At 47.4% G+C, this 26885-nt stretch overlaps 2 protein-coding genes and 1 long non-coding RNA gene across 3 annotated transcripts; 2 read left to right on the forward strand and 1 right to left on the reverse strand.

The window, feature by feature from the left end:
* Nucleotides 1–316: 316 nt before the first annotated feature.
* On the forward strand, nt 317–17182 carry LOC306796727 (atrial natriuretic peptide receptor 1; the record flags this gene model as incomplete). The annotated part of the gene is made up of 23 exons (XM_079295795.1): nt 317–349; nt 1544–1646; nt 1866–1998; nt 3712–3844; nt 4506–4607; nt 5123–5225; nt 6587–6732; nt 6804–6876; nt 7302–7446; nt 7743–7829; nt 8297–8440; nt 8520–8641; nt 8729–8867; nt 10025–10073; nt 10157–10255; nt 10484–10603; nt 10698–10791; nt 11234–11321; nt 11607–11746; nt 12329–12481; nt 15875–15973; nt 16115–16206; nt 16309–17182. 23 exons carry the CDS (start codon nt 317–319, stop codon nt 16438–16440), a joined length of 2529 nt encoding a protein of 842 aa, XP_079151921.1. The 3' UTR covers nt 16441–17182.
* Nucleotides 17183–19214: 2032 nt separating this feature from the next.
* On the reverse strand, nt 19215–20248 carry LOC306796191. The gene is made up of 3 exons (XR_013773039.1): nt 20150–20248; nt 19611–19742; nt 19215–19477 (listed from the first exon to the last, which is right to left on the reverse strand). It is a non-coding gene; the product is annotated as an uncharacterized lncRNA (long non-coding RNA).
* A 415-nt stretch (nt 20249–20663) lies between these two features.
* On the forward strand, nt 20664–26165 carry LOC306796728 (uncharacterized protein). The gene is made up of 5 exons (XM_079295796.1): nt 20664–20841; nt 21291–23600; nt 23643–23674; nt 23756–23884; nt 23956–26165. The coding sequence occupies exons 1-5, from the start codon at nt 20752–20754 to the stop codon at nt 25946–25948; spliced, it is 4554 nt and encodes a 1517-aa protein (XP_079151922.1). The 5' UTR covers nt 20664–20751; the 3' UTR covers nt 25949–26165.
* The last annotated feature ends 720 nt before the right edge of the window (nt 26166–26885 follow it).

Raw genomic sequence — 26885 nt, forward strand, 5'->3', positions numbered from 1 at the left:
ATCAGCAGTTCTTTGACAAAATACATTTCATACTTTTACTTTGACTCAGTGTAGTATTCGTACCATGTGGTATTCGTACTTTTACTGCAGTAAAAGGTCAGAATACTTCAAACCATCACTCCGTTATTAAATAGTCAATTCAGTCATATTTCATATCAGTGACTGAGTTCAACCACTAGAGGACACCGTCTCACCGTCTGTCCATCTCTCTGTCTCCTCTTCATCACTCAGTCTGGACTCAACCGCTCAGACCAACACACTGTCTGTCTCACTGCCTGCCTGTCTCACTGTCTGTCCTCCTGTCAGCAGCAGCAGCATGAAGAAGAGGAGCGGTGGGTTCCTGCTCTGGGTAAGTCTCTAACCTCACTGACTTCTTCACTGTTCTGAATGTAACGCTGACACTGAGGCTTTCTGTTGGACAGATGTGGATATGTGCTGGTTCTGTTTTATGTTGGACAGATGTGGATATGTGCTGGTTCTGTTTTATGTTGGACAGATGTGGATATGTGCTGGTTCTGTTTTATGTTGGACGGATGTGGATATGTGCTGGTTCTGTTTTATGTTGGACAGATGTGGATATGTGCTGGTTCTGTTTTATGTTGGACAGATGTGGATATGTGCTGGTTCTGTTTTATGTTGGACGGATGTGGATATGTGCTGGTTCTGTTTTCATATTCAAATATTCATCTTTAATGAAAGAAGACGCGTTTTCAACAGAATCTCCAGGTTTATTGATTTTAAATAAATCATCACATTTAAAGCTCAGCTTTAAAGGGTTGATTAAATGTTTCATGTTTATTAGTTGTTAAATGATAAATGTTAATAATGAAATAAGTTTCATGAAATCTTATCAGGTAAACGTTTTATTAAATAAAAGTTATTTCATTCTGACCAGTTTGGTTTGAATGAGTCCAGATGTTTGTTTCCTTCATGTTCTGTTTCTCTCTCTGTGATTTTAAATACTTCAAACTGACTTAAAGCACATTTTAACTGTGTTATTGTTGTAACTCAACAGCAATCCTTTTATTCCTCTCTGGCTGATTTAAATCAAAGATACATTCTAGGGCTGTAACGGTTCACAAAACTCACGGTTGGGTACGATACAGTGGAGCCACGGTTCGGTACGGTTCGGTACAGTAGAAACTATAAATGCAGAGAAATGTACTTGATTTTTAAATATATTTTTTCATCACAACTAACATCATGAAGTTATTCTTTGACTTTGAACAATGATGAACTATACCTGAGTGACCCGTCTTCTGGGTGTCTTCTTAGCAACACATCAGCATCAAAAACAAAAACTGCTCCTTAATGTGATGTAGTATTGTTACTTACATCTTGCAAAAGAGATTTTAATCTCAATGGGACTACCTGCTTAAATAAAGGTTTAAAAAAATTTAAAAAAAAAATTCTTTTTTTATTCAAACGTATTCGGTTCGTCATGCGTACCGAACCGTGAGCCTCGTACCGAACGGTTCAATACGAAGCCCTAATACATTCATATTTCTACATCATGTTCCTGTGTGTGTGTGTGTGTTCTCAGGTGTGTGTGTGTTGTGTGTTCTGTTGGCATGACCTGGACAACAGTGAGTACGACTGCTGGCCTCTGGACAAACCCAACGAGTACAACATGATGGACTGTGGAGGTACCGAGCTTCATCTTCATCATCCAGAATTATAGAGAAGAGAGTTTACGATGATGTCATGTTTAAACTTTGTGTTCCTCATGAACGTTACTGTCTGGAGAGAAACATTAAAATGACACATTTATGAATGAAGTCTGGTTAAGAGACGATACATCTGTGTACTGAAGGTAGTACAAGTATATTATTATCTGTCTGTCTGTCTCTGTGTCTCTGGTCCAGGTCTCGAGATGTCCTGGGTGGTCCGTCCTCCAGAGACGGTGAAGAGCGGTGAGTTCTTCAGCATCTCGTACTCGGTGACGGCCTCGGACTCTTTCTACCAGTGGGCTGTAGAAAACCACATCTTCACTCACAGGTCAGTACGTCTCTTCTACTGGTCTACAGGTGACGTACTGGGTTCAAACAGGACCGGCTCACACGGAATGACAAGCTAATCTTATACAGTCAAAGTCAATGCCAAGACGCGAATGTACACGATAGGACGCGAATGGATGTGAATGGACGTGAATGGACGTGAATGGAAGAGAATGGAAGTGAATGGACGTGAATGGAAGAGAATGAACATGAATGGACATGAATGGACATGAATGGACGCGATCAGACGCGAATGTATGTGAATGGACGTGAATGGACGCGATCAGACGCGAATGTATGTGAATGGACGTGAATGGAAGAGAATGGAAGTGAATGGACGTGAATGGAAGAGAATGGAAGTGAATGAACATGAATGGACATGAATGTACGTGAATGTACGCGATCAGATGCAAATGTACGTGAATGGAAGTGAATGGACGCGATCAGACGCGAATGTACGTGAATGGACGCGAATGGAAGCGAATGGAAGAGAATGGAAGTGAATGGACATGAATGTACGCGATCAGACGCGAATGTACGTGAATGGACGCAAATGGAAGAGAATGGAAGTGAATGGACATGAATGTACGCGATCAGACGCGAATGGAAGAGAATGGAAGTGAATGGACATGAATGTACGCGAATGGACGTGAATGGACGCGAATGTACGCGAATGGAAGGGAATGGAAGCGAATGGAAGAGAATGGAAGTGAATGGACGTGAATGGAAGAGAATGAACATGAATGGACATGAATGGACGCGATCAGACGCGAATGTATGTGAATGGACATGAATGGACGCGATCAGACGCGAATGTATATGAATGGACGTGAATGGAAGAGAATGGAAGTGAATGGACGTGAATGGAAGAGAATGGAAGTGAATGAACATGAATGGACATGAATGTACGTGAATGTACGCGATCAGATGCAAATGTACGTGAATGGAAGTGAATGGACGCGATCAGACGCGAATATACGTGAATGGACGCGAATGGAAGCGAATGGAAGAGAATGGAAGTGAATGGACATGAATGTACGCGATCAGACGCGAATGTACGTGAATGGACGCGAATGGAAGAGAATGGAAGCGAATGGAAGCGAATGGAAGAGAATGGAAGTGAATGGACATGAATGTACGCGATCAGACGCGAATGTACGTGAATGGACGCGAATGGAAGAGAATGGAAGGGAATGGAAGAGAATGGAAGAGAATGGAAGTGAATGGACATGAATGGACGCGATCAGACGCGAATGTACGTGAATGGACGCGAATGGACGCGAATGGAAGCGAATGGAAGAGAATGGAAGTGAATGGACATGAATGTACGCGATCAGACGCGAATGTACGTGAATGGACGCGAATGTACGCGAATGGAAGCGAATGGACGTGAATGGACGCGATCAGACGCGAATGGACGCGATCAGACGCGAATGGACGCGAATGGAAGCGAATGGACGCAAATGGATGTTTATTGATGTTAAATCACAGCTAAATAGTTTATTTTGTGTTCTGTAGTAAACCTTCCTCCTCTCCGGAACGTTGAGATCAAATTCAAATAAGTGGCTTTTGTGTTTGGTGTGAACACAGCGTTACTCGTCTCTACTCTGAACCGGTCTGGTGTGTGTGTGTGTGTGTGTGTGTGTGTGTGTGTGTGTGTGTGTGTGTGTGTGTGTGTGTGTGTGTGTGTGTGTGTGTGTGTGTGTGTGTTTAGCTCCATATCAAACGCCGAAGCAGCTCGGAGGTTTTGTGAACAGCTCGACTGTCCGTCCAACTGGAAAGACGCTGACGGAGAAAACTGCTGCATCCATCACGCTAACATCCACTCCTGTCCTCTGGGTCACATGGTACACTTTGAGTCCTCAGTCTGTGTTGGTGGATAAACAATGGATTTCAATTAAAGCACAATTTATGATATTTAAATCATAATTAGATGCCATTAAAATTATTAATAATACCATTACAATCTAATCAGGTTTATTCTGGAGAAGTTTTCTTTACGATATTAATACGTTTTTACATACCTGCTACTTTTGTGATGTATTTTATTGTATCGTGTTGTACTGTAAAGCTTACTGTAGAATTTTATTGATTAATAATATTCTGCCAATAAATTGTAATAACTTGCTCAGGGACTACAAACAGAAATGAGCTCTCTCTAGCTAACTCAATACAATACAATAAATTAAGAAATACATTTAAATTAAATTAATAAATACATTTAAATTAAATAAATACATTTTAACTAAATAAACTTATTAGAATTCACAACAACATACCTTCCCTGAAATACAGGAGGATTTCAATAATATTTATCACTCAGATACAATTGGTGGATATTTAATCTCAAATGTAAAATCTGATTCAGTAACCAGTAACTCCACCGGTCAGATAATTTCGTGGATAAAACATAAAAAATATTTCCTTTCAAAATGTAGCACAGGAAATGTAGAAAGTTTAAATAGATTTTTAAAAATGATTTTAAAACTGAAATTAACCAACTTTCAGACGGAGAGCATATGTGGTCCGTGGATACCCGACGACGGGAAGATCTTCACTCACACCATCTCCACCTCCGGCAAGATGACCCAGAACAACTGGACCGCCAAGGTAACACCAGTCCAGGAATGGTTTCAGACGGGGCCAAAGCTCTCAGCAACAAACTACACAAAAAAACGTTAAAACGTTACGGTCAAAATGGAAGAAACCTCAGTTTTGGGGGGGGGGGGGGGGGGGGGTTCAAAAATCCTTGTTTGTTTCAATATTTTCATCTCCAGAAAATATCAACACAAAGCAAAATGTTTGGAGTCCCGAGACCAAATAGAATGGTGATTCTGGGGAATTTTTCCTGAATGTAATGTAGTAAAAAGCATAAAAACTAAATTAAATATCTTCGTATGCAGATGACACACTACTTTATATCATTAATGTTTCCAACTCTCCTCCTTAAGCTCTTAACTTCTTTAGGGATTCATGCAAAATTGTACACAACAGCAAAAAGCAAAAGATTTCAGATCCAACCAATCGGCTTCAGATCCTCTGATGTTACATTTCTGCCTTCACATACTTGGCTGTTGTTCCCTAAATGACCAGGTAAACCCTAAACCCTGAACTCTGTCCCACAGGTGGTTCTGTTCCACGCTGGCTTGACGTCGCTCATCGCTCACATACGGGTCGGTCGCATGCAGGTTGCTCTGGAGGCCAAGAGCACCGTGCAGCCGGCTGTAGGTAGGTTGTGTTGGTGTTTGTTGACCCCTTTAGTCTCTCTGTTTGTATTACTTTAAACCAATCACAATGGTAGGTAGGCTTATACCCAAAGTCTACGTCCAGTTAGTCAGACTAGTTGACCGTCTACTTCCGAGCATGACTTTAGCAACAGTTACAACGAGGGGTCATGTGACCAAAAAGGTAGCTCAAAGCTAAAGTCTTGGCAGCAAAAGTAGTTTGTTTAGTTTATAAAGAAATCCTCTCGTTAAGACCTTGGTGTAATCGTCATTTATACGGATCTGGATTCCGACGGTCGCCCATGTAGTCCTCTAGGTCTGCTCCTGGCACCCCAAGGAAGGCGTTCAAGAGGAGTACTGATCAGATGCCAAAACCATCTCAACCGACAACTGTTCTCCAAGTTCCTCCTGAATATCTGAGGTCCTCATCTTGTCTTTATGGTGGAGTCAAGACGTTCTTTCAACTGTTTTGGCGGTCCACAATCTCATTTGTTTTGATTATAACCCAGGAATCAGAACCACAGGGGGACAGTCGGAAGGTGGATTGACCGCTAATTCGAGACCTCCAACCATTGAAGCTCAGCTGATGCGGTTACATGTGGTAAAGACATGGACTGTATAAGAAGTGGACATAGTCGTCGTGACGTCTCTCGTTGGATTGTGGACGTTTTGAAGCCTCGAGTTCAGCGTTTTGGACGTCGCCTTCTTGTTTTTTTGCAACCAGTGAACAGGAAGTGACCATATCTGGACTGAGGAGGAGTGACGTAGACGCCGCATACGTCTGTTAGACACCTGTCAATCAGCGTGTAGCCCCGCCCTAAAGCATCCCCTGCTTTATGGTCTGTGTGACTCTAAATGGACCATAATGTACTAAATGAACATCATGCTGTATTGAAGAAGACTTGAAACTAGAGATTGAGACATAAACTCATGTTTACAATGTTTACTGAGGTAATAAATCAAGAGAGAAGTAGAGTCATTTTCTATAGACTTCTATACAACCAGAGGAGTCGCCCCCTGGTGGACACTAGAGAGAATGCAGCTTTAACACGTGAAGCACTGACTTCACTGTTCAGAACCGGAGGTTGCTGCCTGATTGTAACCGAGGACGGACTCAGGACCACAGGTGAAAGTTGGAAGGTAGATTGGCCGCTAATTGAAGACCTCCCCATCTTCAGCTGGATGTGAACTGGTTCTTGTTCGGCCCCCAAGAACTCCAACCTGAAGGAGGCCACCTATGTCTTAGAATAAAGTTTAAGGTCTCCAGTAAGGTCAGAAATGGTTTAGGTATCAGTCTTTGGGTGTGAGGCTCCATGTGGGTACATTTGGTGTGGTAAAGGTTCTCTTTTTACTCCCCTTCATAAGTGTGCGGTGACGGCGTCTGTGAGGAGGCGGAGTTCTGTTCCACCTGTCCGGCGGACTGCGGTGAATGCCCGATGACCCCGACCACCAAGCTGGCCATCGGCCTGCCGCTCAGCCTGCTCTGCCTCTGCTTTGTACTGACCGCTGTGGTGAGAACTCACACAAAACACAACAAAAAATACTCAACATCACAAATAACCCCAATCTCTCTGGTTTTTAGTGGCTGAGGTACCAGAAACGAAAGCTTCTGTGGGACGAGAGCTGGATCATCGACTTCACCAAGATTAAACAAGGTACCGTAACTCTGAAACTGGTGAGGAACCATGACAAGAGCTCTGACACTGGTGTGAACCAGTGAGGAACCATTACAAGAGGTCTGAAACTGGTGTGACTGGTGAGGAACCATTACAAGAGGTCTGAAACTGGTGTGACTGGTGAGGAACCATTACAAGAGGTCTGAAACTGGTGTGAACCAGTGAGGAACCATTACAAGAGGTCTGAAACTGGTGTGACTGGTGAGGAACCATTACATGAGGTCTGAAACTGGTGTGACTGGTGCGGAACCATTACAAGAGGTCTAAAACTGCACTGAATAGACCTGGTTCTGGAACTCGACTGGTCTGGCATTGGTCTAAAACAGATGTCCTGGTTCCAACAGGTCTGTTGCAGGTCTAGAGTGGTCCTTAGTGGATCTTTCTCTGTATTTGTGTCTCTATAGATCAGGAGGCCCGTATGACCATGGGCAGTATCATGAGCGTACCGGTGGGGAACAGCAACAGTAACGGCAGCTGTGTGACGGCTCTCAGCTGCTACACGGGACAACCGGGGACCCGGAAGACCCCGTTCACCTGCACAGGGGTCTAGTACGTCTACCTGTCATTCAGTTGACAAGATTATGCATCTCTCCAGACATTTGATACCAGCAGTTAAAATGATTAAAGTTCAAAACCTTTGGGTTCATGATAAGCACAACCTTCTTTTCAGAACATTTCTAATTATGTCCTTAAGAATCAAATGTAAGAAACTGTACTTGGAACGTTCGGATGGCAACCTGACTTGCAATATTTAGTTTTTTAAAGTATCTGAGTCGGTATCAGGAAGGAGTGAGTGTTCGAGGAACTAAATCATTATGATACATGAAAACACATTTGTGCTCCAGTGATGGCAGGACGGTGGCCATCAAGAGGATTCAAACAAAGACGTTCTATCTGTCCAAAACCATCAGACAGGAAGTCAAACAAGTCAGGTAACGAACCTCCTCTGACGTGATCGTCATGTTTCCAATGTGACGTAAACGCCTCTACTTTCACCCCATTTATGTTAAAACCATGATTTCCCACTTTGCACTGAGTTACACCATGTAAACAGTCAATAACGCTGTTCTTTACGAGCATTTCTATTTCACAAAGAAATGAGAATCCACCAGCATGAGAAGCTAAAGTATTGATCCAGACCCGACATCAAAGTGGTTCTCAGACTTATTGTGAAACGTGTACAAAGTGGCTTTAAAAACATGCAGCATTTTGCTTTGGTCCTGTTTCACTCTTAGAGAACAGAAGGACGGGCTCGTTACCATCAGGAGAACACTTTTAAACGGCGTAAAAAGCCCCCAGAAATTAAAAAACACGCCACGATCCTGTAAAAAGTAGAGGCGTTAAATGTCACTCTTGGGCTTCCATACAGTGCTTTGACCCTCTCTCTCTCTCTCTGCAGGGAGCTCGATCACCCAAACCTCTGTAAGTTCATCGGCGGTTGTGTTGAGGTGCCGGACGTCGCCATAGTGACGGAGTACTGCCCAAAAGGAAGCCTTAACGACATTCTTCTTAACGAGGAGGTCCCACTCAACTGGGGCTTCAGGTGGACACGCCGTCATTGCAGGTGCTGATAATGACATCGGGTTCGTGAAGCAATAATCCACGGTTTGATTCCCTTCCAGGTTTTCCTTCGCCACAGACATCGCCAGAGGGACGTCGTACCTGCACCAACACAAGATCTGTCACGGCCGACTCAAGTCTCTGAACTGTGTGTTGGACGACCGCTGGGTCTGCAAGATCACAGGTGAGGCGAGCAGACCGAGGCACGCCCGTGTGTTTCATTGGACCGTCTTATTCCGGATGTTGATTGACACACGGTCCGTCCCGTCAGATTACGGGCTGGGAACGTACCGCAGAGACAACGGCGCGGCGCCTCTTTCCACCTATCAGCAGAGAGTCCTGGAGGTTTACATGCCGCCCGAGTTTCAGAACGCCAACACGGAGCCGACGCTGGCTGGAGACGTGTTCAGGTACGCAGAACACAAACAGAACCATCCGGACCTCAACTACTGCCGAGGTCACGGCAAACGGCGAGCAGACACCTCGCACGACGCCAAAACGCACAAAGTCAATGCAAAGACGGGAATAGACGGGAATGTACAGGAATTAACATTCCTCTACGTCAGGGATTCCCAAAGTGTGGCGAGCTGCCTCTAGGGGGCGCGAGAGGAAAGATGTAATGGTGGTCTCATGGTGCAGTCCTGTCTCCTAAACATGACGTTCCCCCAAAACTGCCGGCCGGAGACCTCGCGTCCCGGCGCCAACGGGTGAGCGCCGCCACTCGGAACCATAGAACCAAGTCCCGGATTTCACCCGGGGGACATTCTGGAGGTATTGTGACCGGGTGATGTGCCTCGTTGCTGGGGAGGTATGAGCCGAGAGTGGCGGGGTGTTATGGAGGTTTATATTACAACTCGGTGTTGTTCCCGTGCGTGGATGAGCGCGTTGCTGCCGGAGACAGGCGGCGTGTTGTGGTCGTATTCTGACCGCGTAATAGGGAGGAGAGGCGGTGGTGGAGAGGGAAACATGTTAAAGAGATGGTGGAATGTATGATTGGAGAGAGAGAAGCGAAACAAGTTGGACGTGATCCCGCGTCCAACAACACTGTCGCGCGCATCGATGCTTTGTACAAAGACATCCTGGCTGCATTGGTCGGTCGCGTGAAGAAGAGTGAGTTTCACTCTCTGCAACCAGATGTGGCCAATCTGGCCACATCTGGTGAACGTCTGTTACCTTGAAGGCACGGTGCAGGAAGAGTTTTTGTGTTTTTTATCTTGAAAACAAACGCCACGCGCGAGCAAACTGTTCTCTCATTGGTCCGATTAGTATAGGCTCTGTTGCTTTTTTATTTTTTAAGGTGTGGGGGGGGGGGGGGGGGGTTGGGGGTGCGTGAACCCGGTCGGGATGTAGAAGGGGGTGCGTGGCCTAAAAAGTTTGGGAAGCGCTGCTCTACATGAACAAAGACGCAGTGGTGGGTTTTTCAGCGTGATCAATAAACACAGATGATCCCACGAGTAGCGTTTGTGACTAAAGAGCTCTGACGGAGTGAACTGGCCTCTTGAACAAGAATTAACCCAAAAACCCGATGCTCTACACACACACACATAACCTCTGTGTGCTTTCACAGTTATTCCATCATTCTGCTGGAGATTGCCACTCGCAGCGACCCCGTCCCAGTAAGTCCTCGTCTCTCTGATGTCTTTCTAACTGTTATTGTGTCGCTGGCCGAATGGAGGACAGATACATGAATACTTTACAGGTAGAGGAGTCCAGTCTGGAGAGCTCCTGTTGTCCTCCTCTACCAGAGCTCATCTCTAGTAGAGCCGACACCTGTCCCTGTCCGGCTGACTACGTAGAGGTGAGAACGTCCTTTCATCTCATTGATTATCACGATTTGACTCTTTCTAATAGAACTCCTCAAACAACAAAAATCAGATTATGGAGCCTCGAGAAACTGTTTTCTTTTTCTCCATTTCTTTAAAATAAATGAAATGAATAAATAAAGTAAGAGGAGTAAACCATCCACATCAGATCTCTCTCTCTTACCTTTTTCTGACGTTCTTTTGTCCCTCCTGTGTTCCCATAGCTGATCCGACGATGTCGCTCTCACAACCCCGTCCACCGACCCACCTTTGAGCAAATCAAGAAGTTTGTTCACCGGATCAACCCCATCAAAGTCAGCCCGGTGGACATGATGATGAACCTGGTGATGACCTGGAATCCAGAGTCATTCTTACAGCAGCACTTTATGTGCATGACATCATGCCGTCATGTCATTGAGCTTGAACGGTTTGTTTCAGATGGAGAAGTACAGTAAACACCTGGAGGTGCTGGTGTCAGAGCGGACGCAGGATCTAACGCACGAGAAACAGAAGACCGACAGGCTGCTTTATAGTAGGACACGCATAGATATACACGCATAGATATACACGCATAGATATACACGCATAGATATACACGCATAGATATACACGCATAGATATACACGCATAGATATACACGCATAGATATACACGCATAGATATACACGCATAGATATACACGCATAGATATACACGCATAGATATACACACATAGATATACACACATAGATATACACACCTGTCCGTCGCCTGTCCGTCACATTGAACCAGTTAAGATGTCTCTATATGCAGATGATGCAGTTATTTATACAGTAGTCCTCCACAAACAGTAGTTGTCATTGGAACAATTAAAATCAAGCATGAACACATTTATAACTTTATCCATCGTGCACATTCTGTTGTAACAATACTCATATATTCAAAAACATCATGTATCTGCAGAATGTTAAACTAATTGCATGTTTGTGTCGGAGGTATGCTCCCTAAACAGGTAGCTGATGACCTGCGGCAGGGAAAACCGATGCAGGCTCAGAGTTACGTCAGCGCCACCATCTTCTTCAGGTAGGACCAGGAGGCAAACTCCATTAATTAAGAGTGAAGTCAGAGCTTCATGTGTTAAAGCTGCATTCTCTCTAGTGTCCACCAGGGGGCGACTCCTCTGGTTGTATAGAAGTCTATGAGAAAATGACTCTACTTCTCTCTTGATTTATTACCTCAGTAAACATTGTAAACATGAGTTTATGTCTCAATCTCTAGTTTCAAGTCTTCTTCAATACAGCATGATGTTCATTTAGTACATGATGCTCCATTGTTTAGTTTTACAGTCTAAACTGTGTGTGTGTGCAGTGACATCGTGGGCTTCACTCAGCTGTCCAGCAGCAGCACTCCTTACCAGGTCGTAGACTTCCTCAACAAGCTCTACACCACATTTGACGACATCATCGACAACTACGACGTCTACAAGGTGGAGACCATCGGAGACGCCTGTGAGTGGCGCGCGCGCGCACACACACACACACACACACACACACACACACACACACACACACACACACAGTGTAATAATTAAATATGGTGTCAGGGCCTGAGGGGCAGGGTAGTGGCTGGCATCTACATTCCTGCCAGAAGGCTCCACCCTCTCCTTCAGGAGAGCGTTGAGATCAGGTGTGGGATCACACCTGATCCGGATCTCCTCATCAGGGAGGGGAACAACTGGCCGGGAGAGAAACAGAGCAGAGAAGATTAAGCCCGGTAAGTCGGCTAGCGGCCCGGCTGGTTTAGTTTAGTTATCGAGTTAACTGATCGAGCTCTGGACTGAGCTACGTGTTCCGTTGTTTTGTGTTGGGTGAGGTTTGTTGGATTAAAAACCTGCAGAACTGCCTGTGATTGCTGCGCTGCCACTCATTTCTGTCCTCCGTGCCGTCCTGTTACACTGGTGTATTACTGACTTACTTCAGGTGTTTACAATATTTGGTGAGAGGCGGTGGACTGAATACAGCGGAGCTCCAACAGCAGCCTCTAAAAACCAAAAGCTGAACCTTGTTGTGGTCTGGATCTCTGTGTGGTAGACATGGTGGTCTCCGGTGTTCCCCTGGAGAACGGGATCCTCCATGCCTCAGAGATCGCCAGCATGGCTCTAGACCTGGTGGGCGTCTGTCGCACCTTCAGGATCCCCCACAAACCCAACACACAGCTGCAGATACGAGCCGGAATACACTCTGGTACGTACACACGTTAAACACACACTCTGGTACGTACACACGTTAAACAACACACTCTGGTACATACACACGTTAAACACACACTCTGGTACGTACACACGTTAAACACACACTCTGGTACGTACACACGTTAAACACACACTCTGGTACGTACACACGTTAAACAACACACTCTGGTACGTACACACGTTAAACACACACTCTGGTACGTACACACGTTAAACAACACACTCTGGTACGTACACACGTTAAACACACACTCTGGTACGTACACACGTTAAACACACACTCTGGTACGTACACACGTTAAACAACACACTCTCTGGTACGTACACACGTTAAACAACACACTCTGGTACGTACACACGTTAAACACACACTCTGGTACGTACACACGTTAAACACACACTCTGGTACGTACACACGTTAAACACACACTCTGGTACGTACACACGTTAAACAACACACTCTGGTACGTACACACGTTAAACACACACTCTGGTACGTACACACGTTAAACACACACTCTGGTACGTACACACGTTAAACACACACTCTGGTACGTACACACGTTAAACACACACTCTGGTACGTACACACGTTAAACACACACTCTGGTACGTACACACGTTAAACACACACTCTGGTACGTACACACGTTAAACAACACACTCTGGTACGTACACACGTTAAACACACTCTCTGGTACGTACACACGTTAAACACACACTCTGGTACGTACACACGTTAAACAACACACTCTGGTACGTACACACGTTAAACAACACACTCTGGTACGTACACACGTTAAACAACACACTCTGGTACGTACACACGTTAAACACACACTCTGGTACGTACACACGTTAAACAACACACTCTGGTACGTACACACGTTAAACAACACACTCTGGTACGTACACACGTTAAACAACACACTCTGGTACGTACACACGTTAAACAACACACTCTGGTACGTACACACGTTAAACAACACACTCTGGTACGTACACACGTTAAACACACACTCTGGTACATACACACGTTAAACAACACACTCTGGTACGTACACACGTTAAACAACACACTCTGGTACATACACACGTTAAACAACACACTCTGGTACGTACACACGTTAAACAACACACTCTGGTACGTACACACGTTAAACAACACACTCTGGTACGTACACACGTTAAACAACACACTCTGGTACGTACACACGTTAAACACACACTCTGGTACATACACACGTTAAACAACACACTCTGGTACGTACACACGTTAAACACACACTCTGGTACGTACACACGTTAAACAACACACTCTGGTACGTACACACGTTAAACAACACACTCTGGTACGTACACACGTTAAACAACACACTCTGGTACGTACACACGTTAAACAACACACTCTGGTACGTACACACGTTAAACAACACACTCTCTGGTACGTACACACGTTAAACAACACACTCTCTGGTACGTACACACGTTAAACAACACACTCTGGTACGTACACACGTTAAACAACACACTCTGGTACGTACACACGTTAAACAACACACTCTGGTACATACACACGTTAAACAACACACTCTCTGGTACGTACACACGTTAAACAACACATTCTGGTACGTACACACGTTAAACAACACATTCTGGTACATACACACGTTAAACAACACACTCTGGTACATACACACGTTAAACACACTCTGGTACATACACACGTTAAACACACTCTGGTACGTACACACGTTAAACAACACACTCTGGTACATACACACGTTAAACAACACACTCTGGTACGTACACACGTTAAACAACACATTCTGGTACGTACACACGTTAAACAACACACTCTGGTACACACGTTAAACAACACATTCTGGTACGTACACACGTTAAACAACACACTCTGGTACGTACACACGTTAAACAACACATTCTGGTACGTACACACGTTAAACAACACACTCTGGTACGTACACACGTTAAACAACACTCTGGTACGTACACACGTTAAACAACACACTCTGGTACGTACACACGTTAAACAACACACTCTCTGGTACGCACACACGTTAAACAACACACTCTGGTACATACACACGTTAAACACACTCTGGTACATACACACGTTAAACACACTCTGGTACGTACACACGTTAAACAACACACTCTGGTACATACACACGTTAAACAACACACTCTGGTACGTACACACGTTAAACAACACATTCTGGTACGTACACACGTTAAACAACACACTCTGGTACATACACACGTTAAACACACTCTGGTACGTACACACGTTAAACAACACACTCTGGTACGTACACACGTTAAACAACACACTCTGGTACGTACACACGTTAAACAACACATTCTGGTACGTACACACGTTAAACAACACACTCTGGTACGTACACACGTTAAACAACACTCTGGTACGTACACACGTTAAACAACACACTCTGGTACGTACACACGTTAAACAACACACTCTGGTACGTACACACGTTAAACAACACACTCTCTGGTACGTACACACGTTAAACAACACACTCTGGTACACACGTTAAACAACACACTCTGGTACACACGTTAAACACACTCTGGTACGTACACACGTTAAACAACACACTCTGGTACACACGTTAAACACACTCTGGTACGTACACACGTTAAACAACACACTCTGGTACATACACACGTTAAACACACTCTGGTACGTACACACGTTAAACAACACACTCTGGTACATACACACGTTAAACACACTCTGGTACGTACACACGTTAAACACACTCTGGTACATACACACGTTAAACACACTCTGGTACATACACACGTTAAACACACTCTGGTACGTACACACGTTAAACACACTCTGGTACGTACACACGTTAAACAACACACTCTGGTACGTACACACGTTAAACACACTCTGGTACGTACACACGTTAAACACACTCTGGTACATACACACGTTAAACACACTCTGGTACATACACACGTTAAACACACTCTGGTACGTACACACGTTAAACAACACACTCTGGTACGTACACACGTTAAACACACTCTGGTACGTACACACGTTAAACACACTCTGGTACATACACACGTTAAACACACTCTGGTACATACACACGTTAAACACACACTCTGGTACGTACACACGTTAAACACACTCTGGTACGTACACACGTTAAACAACACTCTCTGGTACGTACACACGTTAAACAACACACTCTGGTACATACACACGTTAAACACACTCTGGTACGTACACACGTTAAACAACACTCTCTGGTACGTACACACGTTAAACACTGGTGGTAACCGTGGTAACCGTCGTAGCCGTAACATCTCGTCTCCGTAGGTCCGGTGGTAGCCGGGGTCGTGGGGACCAAGATGCCCCGTTACTGTTTATTTGGAGACACAGTGAACACATCTTCGAGGATGGAGTCCACCAGTCTGGGTAACACTCGTTATTACACATTAAAGCACCAGTTATATAACATATGTTACTATGCAGAATGAGTACTTTACGTGTATTGTGGTGCTGAGTACTTCTACCCTGTGGTATTCGTACCCTGACTGAAGTATCTGAGTCTTTCAGCCCTGAAGATCCAGTGCAGCTCCAGCACATTCTACCTGCTGGAGGAGATCGGCGGCTACCTGCTGGAGTGCAGAGGGATGATGCAGGTCAAGGTGAGCTGAGGCTCAGTTCTGTCGGGCACTGGGAGCTCTGGGCGCTCTGGGAGCACTGGGAGCTGACTGGCAACTCTGTGGCTTCTGTCCGTCTGTTAACAGGGGAAAGGTGACATGGTGACCCACTGGCTGGAGGGGAAGAAGACGTCTCTGGTCACTGCGGAGGCGGAGAGAGAGCCGTACTCGTCCGTGCCGGGCTTTCTGAGCGGCGACGGCCTCCTGGACGCCGCCTGATCCCAAGAGACCTCCTGAGGAGCACCGCAGTGTGTTGTATGCTACGCGTGTTTCAATATGTTGATGAACGTTTTTAACTTGTGCAACTCAAATACACATAGAAATAATAAAAGGATGAATAGGTGGTAACGTAGTGACGAACTGAAGCAGGTTGATGCTGAGCGAGCAGTGCGTCACTCATCATGAATATTTAGTTCAAGGCCCTTTAGATTCATGCATTCATGCACTGACTTCTTTACTGGAGTGTTTCTATTTTCTGCTACTTTCATCTTTCTTCTGCTTTACGAATGTTTTACTCACAGTAACAGTTTCAACTACGATTATTCTCCAATTAGTCTCAAACTGACTTCACTCGTTTAGTGAAAGAGATTAAATCTCCCAGATTCATTTGTGTTTTCATAATTTCACTTATTATTGTTTGAAGCCACGTGTGTGCGTGCGTGTGCGTGCGTGCGTGCGTGCGTGCGTGCGCGTGTGTGTGCGTGTGTGCGTGTGCGTGGTGTTAAACAGGAGTAGAAGTGTTTCCAGAGTGTTCGTAGTGATTGATGTCTGCATGTTTCTCTGAGGTTACTTTGTTTACAATTCATCATTTTCACCAGCAGACAGAAGAGAAACGGAGCGTTCATGTGTTCATATTGAGATGTTTGTGGTTCTAATGCGCTGAGGACACACGTTACTGCTTTTGACTTTAAATATCTTTACGTTTAAAACATGAGTTCAAATAAAAAGGCGTGAGGATGAACCGTGTGGATTCTTGTCAGACTGAATGAGACGTGTGCTCAGACGTGAGGATGAATATTCATGAGTCAGTGTGAGCAGAGGGAGGAGCTCTGGTTCACTCTCTCATAATATGAAACCCGTGATGAGGTGAGTATGCTGATGGTTTTCAGAGACTGTAGTTCATGAATTCAGATCAACGCAGCAGAACATCTCACATTTCTTACAACAGTCTGAAGATGTGATTGTTCTCTGTATGTAACCAACATGTTTACGGCTCATATGAAGCGTGATGACGTCGTTCAGGATGTATCACGATAACTTCACTGATCCTCACATCAACGTGTTCATGTGTCCAACACCAAATACATAACGACGTTGACTGAGCTAATGCTAGCATGCTAACACGGTAAACATACCTGTGGAATGACCTCATGGGATACTTTTCAAAGGTAAAGACTTCAATGGTATTAAAGGACGGTACTCACACCTCCAGACTGACTCCCCTGTGTGTGTGTGTGTGTGTGTGTGTGTGTGTGTGTGTGTGCGCGCGCGTGTGTGGTTTGAAAAACAAGCACAGCTGCAAAACGCAGCTTGCTTTCTTTTCAGAAAACACACACACACACACACACACACACACACACACACCTGAGCCCTGAGTGTGTGTGTGTGTGTGTGTGAGTGTGTTTTGACACCAGACTTATTTTATTGACAAAACTGTTGAAATTCAACTAACCTTCAATAAGAACACATTAAATGATGTATTTTCATATTTCTTTGGGTTTAACTGGTTAGCTTAGCATAAAGCCTGGACACAGAGGAGCAGTTGGTTCATTGGAGGAGAGAAGGTTTTTAATTACAGATGAGTGTTTGAAGTGTCCCAATAGAATGAGTACTCACCGCTCTCTCTCTCTCTCTGTGGAGCTCGCTCGCCCATTCTGTTGAAGGGGAATTACCATATCTGAGAGGACACACACATCAAACACTGGTAATGAAACACAGCTGTGTGTGTGTGTGTGTTAGTTACTGAATACATCACTGTGTCTCCATTCATGTCGCTGCTCTTTGTTCACAAATCAATCTGATTGGATCCTCCGTGTGGAGCCTGTGGACCAATCACAGCGGAGGAAAACCTCTGAGAAAAAACTCTTAATATCAAAGTGAAACCAACAAAGAAGAATTATGACAGAAAATAAACACATAACAGGAGGTTTAATAAGTAAACAACACTTTATTATCTGTACAAGCAGCTGGTTAGCTTAGCTTAGCATAAAGACTGGAAACGGAGGTAAACTGCTAGCGCGGTTCAGTGTTCTCATGGTCCTCATGAGGTAGACCAGTATGTCTCAGTGTTCTCATGGTCCTCATGAAGTAGACCAGTATGTCTCAGTGTTCTCATGGTCCTCATGAGGTAGACCAGAATGTCTCAGTGTTCTCATGGTCCTCATGAAGTAGACCAGTATGTCTCAGTGTTCTCATGGTCCTCATGAAGTAGACCAGTATGTCTCAGTGTTCTCATGGTCCTCATGAGGTAGACCAGTATGTCTCAGTGTTCTCATGGTCCTCATGAGGTAGACCAGAATGTCTCAGTGTTCTCATAGTCCTCATGAAGTAGACCAGTATGTCTCAGTGTTCTCATGGTCCTCATGAGGTAGACCAGTATGTCTCAGTGTTCTCATGGTCCTCATGAGGTAGACCAGTATGTCTCAGTGTTCTCATGGTCCTCATGAGGTAGACCAGTATGTCTCAGTGTTCTCATAGTCCTCATGAAGTAGACCAGTATGTCTCAGTGTTCTCATGGTCCTCATGAGGTAGACCAGTATGTCTCAGTGTTCTCATGGTCCTCATGAGGTAGACCAGAATGTCTCAGTGTTCTCATAGTCCTCATGAAGTAGACCAGTATGTCTCAGTGTTCTCATGGTCCTCATGAGGTAGACCAGAATGTCTCAGTGTTCTCATAGTCCTCATGAAGTAGACCAGTATGTCTCAGTGTTCTCATGGTCCTCATGAGGTAGACCAGTGTGTCTCAGTGTTCTCATGGTCCTCATGAGGTAGACCAGAATGTCTCAGTGTTCTCATGGTCCTCATGAAGTAGACCAGTATGTCTCAGTGTTCTCATGGTCCTCATGAGGTAGACCAGTATGTCTCAGTGTTCTCATAGTCCTCATGAAGTAGACCAGTATGTCTCAGTGTTCTCATGGTCCTCATGAGGTAGACCAGTATGTCTCAGTGTTCTCATAGTCCTCATGAAGAGGTCCAGGTTCAGTCCACTTCTGAGGTGTCTCCACAACGTGGTCCAGTAGGTCCGGTCTCTACTGGTCTTGAAGAGGTTTAAACCAAAGACATCAGACAGGTGAAATCACTGATATTTGAGTGTTAAAGACATTAAATCGGACACATCTGCCTCTCTTATTAAAACACCTGTATCTAGTACTGTGTGTGTCAACACTCACCTGTGTCAGGCGTCCAATGGGCTGTCAGTGCTGCTGTAGGAGGGCGGTCCTCTCCTCCAGCAGCCAATGAGCTGCGATCCTGCTGGCGTAGATCACGTAGGACCAGGACAAGACCACCACAGCCAGCAACACCTGAGGGACAGAAGAATATTAACAATAACTATGATACATTAACATGATTAACAAGTTATAGTTAGAAGGAGACACGTCAGTCCTTCACGGTTCACTGACTCTGAAGTATCATGAAACAGTATTATACTGCTCACTTAACCTCATATTTATACAACAATACAGCTAACCAGCCACTAACAACAGTGGATGAAGTACACAGACATTTTGTGGTGATACTACAGTGTACATACTCTGTTACAAGTAAAATTCTAGCTCACTAGCTAGCCCCTAGCTGCTCACTCGTTAGCCCTTATCTCCTCTCTAGCTAGCCCCTAGCTGCTCACCTGCTAGCTGTAGCTCCTATCTTAACCGGGTATCTTTCCGGTAAGTGAGAACACCGTCTACCGGAGAACATGTAACGTTAGTACCACAGAGTAGATTCCGTTCAAGTCCCGTCTGCTGAAGGTCTCCATCTTCTTATTTATCCCGCTGTGGCACCGCCAGTAATCGGTTTAGTTTGTTTACAGATTTAGCGTGGCTTTCTTCTTCTCTGGTTCTTAAAGGCGGTTTGTAAGCGCAGGTTGAGGCGCTCTACCGCCACCTGGAGCATCGGAGAATCACTACAACACATTCAGTTTAACATATTATATGTGATGAGGGGAACATGTGAACTAATATTGTCAACAATAGTACTAATGTATTAACATGATTAACAATAGTACACGATATAAATACAACATTGAAATTTAAATCATTTTTAAATGATGTATTTGTAATAAACACTGTCAGTACTCGACGTCCTGATCCACACTCCGTACCAGCTGGTGGCGGTAATGCACCAATTCATTGTTTGCCAATAAACCTCAAACGAGAAGAAGCAACAAAAAAAAATCCAATGTTTCATGTCCAATAATGCATCGCGGCACCTCTGTCTCTCCAGCTGTGTAGCTTCGGTTCGGGCGACAAACAGCCGACACAAATGTCCCCGTTTCTACCGGGAGTTTCGGTCTGAACGGTGGGTGAGACCCGGATGTCGCTCACGGTGCGGAGCTCCGGCCGCAGGAAGAGGAGAAAAGACCCGGATGAGAAGCTCCCGGAGTCGACTTCTTCTGCTGCTCAGGTACGGGAAGCTAACCGCGTTAGCATGCTAACAGAAGCTAACGAGCTTTGACCAATAAATCCTTTTATTGTTTTATTACCGAGCTCCGTGACCTACCACGTGACAGAATACCGGAAGGAGGAGGGGGGTGTATTTAAAATAACGTGTTTAAAAATAAGCGGAATTACATTTGAGCTGCTGGTTCTCCAAATGCTACAGAGCTAACATAGTGCTAGCATGCTGTTCCGGCTAGCTACCAGTCTCTCGTCAGTCGTCGTGAAGAATAATCCTAAAAACAGTGAAGTGAATAGGAAACCTTACTTTGTAAACATGGAGGATGCTAACTAGCTTAGCATTCTGTTAGCTTGTTTTGCTGCACCAGCTGGCCGATGACATGCGGTCAGAAGAACTGAGAACTCGTGTCTTTGTGTTTAATGACCACTGATGACCACTTCCTGTCCCGTGTTCAGGTGATGGCGCCCACGAGGATGAAGCTGCGAGTGCGTCGCCGTGACAACGCGGCTGCAGCAGCAGCAGCAGGAGGCGACCAACCTGAGGAGGAAGAAGAAGAAGAGGGGCGGAGCCGAGTGAGCGGCGGGCGCAGGAGGAGGAAAACAACCGCCAGCACCACCTCGACCACAGCTGCTGCTGCTGCTGCCTCCTGGTCTCCTCCTCCCTCCTCCTCCTCGGCGAGGGTGGTGATGGCGGCGGAGGAGGCGTCGCCGGACTCCAAGTGTCCGATCTGCCTGGACCGCTTCAACAACCTGGCGTACCTGGACCGCTGCCTGCACCGCTTCTGCTTCCCGTGCATCCAGGAGTGGTCGCACAACAAGGCAGAGTGTCCGCTCTGCAAGCAGCCGTTCGCCTCCATCCTGCACTCGGTGCGCGCCGAGGACGACTTCAAGGAGTACACGCTGCGGCCGCCGCCCGCCAACAGCAGCGTCGCCGCCACCGTGGCGATGGTGGCGGCGATGGCGTCGGCGGCGCGGAGCGACCACCAGATGAGGCTGATGCTGAGGAGGCACAGAGGGGGGGAGGCGACGACGAGGAGGCGGAGGAGGGGGGAGAGAGGAGGAGGGAGGAGGTCGGGGGTGTGGGAGTGGTATCTGGACTCTCCTCCTCTCACGCTCCCTCCTCTTCCTCATCCCGCCGTCTCTCCTGTTATGACAGAATACAGCGAGCAGGGGGAGGAGATGGGGGAGCAGAGGACGAGGGGAGGAGCCGACATGGCGGAGCGCGGCGTGATATTTGAGGGGCTGACGGGACTCGGCGGCGCGGTGGCGCCCGCGGCACCCAACGACCGGGCATCACGGCGGCTGATGACTCGCTTGGTGGCGAGGCAGCGGCTGCAGCGAGAAGGCGGAACAGTGCGGCGGCTGAGGGAGCGAGAGACGGTGGCCTTCCGCCGCGCTCTGTACCGGAACGGCATACGGGTCCGCGGCGTCCCCGGGGTCAGCGGTAACCAGCAGCAGCGTGACATCACAGCAGAGAGCTTCCGCCGTAACCCCACCCACCTGAACAGGCTCCGCCCCTGGCTGCGGCGGGAGCTCACGGTGCTGTACGGCGCGCACGGCTCGCTGGTCGACATCGTCCAGCGCATCATCATGGCGCGGGTCGCTCGCCACGGCCTGGAGGACACGCCCACCATAGAAGAAGAGCTGCGACAGTTCCTGTTGGCACGCACCGACCACTTCCTGCACGAGCTGGTCAGCTTCTCCCGCTCGCCGCTCGGCCTGGAGACCTACGACCTGCAGGCGGCGTACGAGCCGCCGGACGCCGCCATGGAGCTGGACGGCACGAGCAGCCCCTCCGACGGCAGCTCCGTCATCGCCATATCGGAGGGCGAGGAAGAGGAGAGGCCGGCGGGAGGAAGAGCGGAGGAGGAGAGGCTGCTGGAGATGGCGGACGGCACTCACGACGACATCATCCAATCAGGAAGCCTCAGCTTGGCGGTCTGGGACGACGAGACCCCCGGCCCCTCCTACTCCACCGCCGAGCCGTCGTGTTCGCTCGCCTCCCCGCCGTTCGGCCACGCCCCTCGGGAGGCAGCCAATGGGGAGGGAGGAGAGAAGGAGGAGGAAGAGTGTCTGATCGTCGGGTACAAGAAGCCGATAGCGGAGCGGACTCCTGAGCTGGTGCAGCTCTCCTCCGACACCGAGGAAGAGGAGGAGAAGAAGAATGAGCACACGACTGAGGAGCCTCCTCCCCTCCCCCCCTCCACCCCGACCCTCTCTTACTTACCCACAATCCCTCCCTCCACGTCGGGCGCGTACGGCGACGAGCGAGGCGAAGAGCTGAAGGAGAAAGACGGCGAGCCTCGTGCACGCTCGTGGTCGGGCAGCTCCAGAGGAAGCAGGAACTCTGTGTGCGCTCTGAGCCCGGCGGCGCCCGGAGACGGGAAGTCTGGCAGCGAGGCGGCGAGGGAGAAGAAGATGATGAGGAAGAGCGGCACCCTGTTCAACCCCAACCGCTCCATTTATCCCGCCATGATGCGTCACCGCTCGCGCTCCTCCTCGCCGTTTCGCTCCAGCTCGCCCGACTCCACCTGGGAGTACCACTGTTCCCAGGTGTCTCCTCTCACCTCTGTCTCCTCGCCCTCCCGTTGCTCCTCCTCTTCGTCTTCCTCCTCCTCACCCTTCTGCACCTCCTCCCCACCACCGCCGCCGATGCCTTCGCTCTCCCCCGGCGACCACGTGGAGAAACCCGGGGGGAAGAGGAAGTACAAGAGCCGCCACCTGGACAGCGATGACAAGGACCCCACCTGGAGGCCGAGCAGCAGGGAGAAGGAAGGGGGGAGGAGGAGGGGGAGGAGGAGGGGGAGGAGGAGAGAGAGGCAGAGGAGCGGGGGAGAGAGGTGAGGACACACTTCCTGTTTCTCTTTGAATGTGTCTCGTCCGTGATGTAAACGTCCTTGTTTCCTGTTTCCGTCCTCGAGGAGGAGCAGAGCGGACCGGAGCCCCAGCGTTGAGATCATCTACGAGGGCACCGTGTCCCCCAACGCCTCGCAGCCCCCCGCCCACAAGCGCCGCAGGAGACGCCAGCGCAAGACGCAGCAACACAGCAGGTACGGACGCGGTCTCACGGTAAATAAAGACGTCTTCAGAATGTCTTTTAACGTGTCTTGTTCTCTCCCAGCTCTCCGGTCATCATCACCCTCGACAGCGACAGCAGCCTCGACGAGGACGACAGCAGCAGTCCAATCAGCAGCCAGCAGACCGTGGACTTCTCGGACCTCCCTCCTCTCCCGTCGGTGCGTTCGGACGGAGTGGGCGGAGCCCTGGGCGCGGAGATCGGCGAGCTGCCCGTCGACATCCTGGACCGAGGGTCCGACGGGTCGGAGGCGGCGGCGGGTCCCATCGCCGTCGACAACAGCGACGACAGCGTGGACGTGGAGAACGTGGAGGAGAGCGGTCTGCTGCTGGGGTCGGGTGAAGATGATGAAGGACCAATGGGAGCCACTTCTGATGATCAGAGAGGGTCGAACACGGTTTGCAAAAGACACCTCGCGTTGTCGTCCTCCGACAGCCGTCTCCTAGCATCCATCCTCGATGACCTGAAGGGAATCGGCCCGCCGGCCAAACGCAAACCGCCCGTTAACTTTGACGACGGCGTCCCCGAAGCTCACTCGGACCGGGGCGTCTGGTTGGCCGAGGCGAGACCACTGCCCGATGTCGTGGATCAGAATCGAGGGTTCGAGTTGCCGGCGTGCCGCTCTTACATCCGGCCGCCGCCGCCTCCTCTCGAGCGTCTGAAGGAGGTGAAGGACGTCCCTCCTCTCCTGAAGCAGGCGAGTCCCGTGAGGTCGTACAACAGGAACACGCCGCCGCCATTAAAGCACAAAGACGCCGGGAGTCCGCACCTGTCGCCCGTATCTCCCGTTAACCCACTCTCACCCCGCGCCGCTTATGACCCGCTAAGTGTAAATTCTCACGTTGACCTCAATTCAAATCCCGTTGACTCCCGTGCTGAAGACGACCCTCCCGTGTCGACGCTGAAGAGACATTTAGCCAATGCTGTGCAGTCTTCCTGTCATTTAGCACCCGTTGACTCCCATTCAACGGCTCCTTCTGAAGCCGAAGCTGTCGGCATCGATTCCACGAGTCACAAACCTCCCGCTGATACCCGTTCTTTTTCTGGTTCAGAAAACAGATTCACAAGTGCTGATCTCTTTTTACATCTGCAGTTAAATTCTTCTTCAAAGTCACATTCCGTTGGCTTGCATCCTGTGAATTCCTCACCTGCCATTGATTTCCATTCGGCCAAGACTGGCTGGTCCAATGAGAAGCCGGCTCACACTGACTCTACCTCCAGAGGTTGCAGGGACAAGACTGATTGGACAGATTCCTGTCTGGTAGCACCCGTTGACCACCATCCTTCCAGCGGTGTTTCTGCTGAAGGCTCACAGGTCAACCGTTACGACACATCGCCTCCTGGTTTTGTTTCATCCCTTGATTTCAGGAATCACAACCATCCCTCCTCACCCATTGACTCCCACTCTTTCAGCAAGAGAGAGGGGCTGTCACGCTTTAGCGGTAGTTCAGTGCCAACAGCAGCTCCCAGGTTGCCACCCATTGACGTGCATCCTACTCCCAAATCTACTGTTGACCTCCACTCTTCCAGTGCAGCTCCAGAAGGACTGACGGACAACGAGGCCTCATCGTTGGTGAATCACAGGGAGAGATCGCCTTACGCTCGCCTGCCACTCATTGATTTGCATTCTACAAGTCCTGGGCCACCTGCTAGCTTACATTCCTCTAGCTCCGTCAGCACCACGATTGATAACCACTTGAACCACACAGCCTTATCCTCCGCTGCCGTTGACTCCCACTCAAAACTCCACCTCACTGACTCCCGTTTAAAACCTCGCAACCACTTTGACCCCAGATCCGATCCACAGTTCCCCATTGACAACCGCTCAAAACGCCGTTTCCCTGTTGAACCTCGGCCTCCCGTTGACTCTCATCCAAACAACTCTCAGAGAGACGATCACACCACGTCTTCCCCCGAGTCTGAGGACAACCAGTGGAGCTCAAGCAGCTCCGTTGACCAACGCTCAGACTCTCGGTCGCCCGTTGACCAACGCTCGGCCGACGGCGTCTGGAACACACGCACACACTCGGCCACGTAGGACGGACACGCACACACACGACTTAAGAACTGCTGATTTTTACTTCTGTTTCTAATCGTGTTGATTTGAATGTTCATAAAGATGTTTGATGCTGTTTGTTTGTACGTAAGGAACATTTAAATGATTATTTTCAAATGTGACTTGTTTCTCCTTTTTGTGACGATGAAATCGATATAAATCAGTGCTGGGCAACGATTAAAATATTTAATCGCATTGTTTTTTTGCGATTGATCGCATTGTTATGGCAAAGTTCAATAATGAATTATAAAGTAGTGTATTGTGCACTTTTATTTTGAAAGTACTGCTATATGAACAAAAGGGCAACAACATTTGGTTCACGAGATGCAGGCAGCATGTTTCATACTTAATGTGAATATAATTCATACTTTGTTGGCATCTTATTCTGAAAACCGGATGTTGGTCTGAAGAAACCGGATGTTGTCTCACGTTAATGTTTCCGCTAACTTTCAAAGTCCTTCGCTCCGATCTGTGCGTTTGAATGCGTTCACGGTGAATGTCAGCGTGTAGCTGCACTGACATGACTGACGACAGGATGTTTGCTGGCTTTGATCCCACTGTTCTTGTCATCATATTGTTATGTATATGTATTGTCTCGTCTTTAAATAAAAAAAAATAAAAATAAAAAATAGACAAGAAATTTAAAAAATGCGTTAACGCGCGATAAAATAATTGTCGGCGTCAATTAATGAATGCGTTAACTTGCCCAGCACTAATATAAATATATATGATGTCACCACTTCTGACTCACTTTAATTGATGTGATGATTCATGAATCACTAAACAAAAAACTTAAAAATAAAGAATATTTTCTGTTTTTTAAACCAAATAATTAATCGTTAATTGAGAAAATAATCGGTTCATTACATTAAAATCACGTATTAACATTCACAGTTCTGGACAACAATTTATGAATCAT

This window comes from Melanostigma gelatinosum, assembly GCF_949748355.1.
Source record: "Melanostigma gelatinosum genome assembly, chromosome: 23".
Taxonomy (NCBI): Eukaryota; Metazoa; Chordata; class Actinopteri; order Perciformes; family Zoarcidae; genus Melanostigma; species Melanostigma gelatinosum.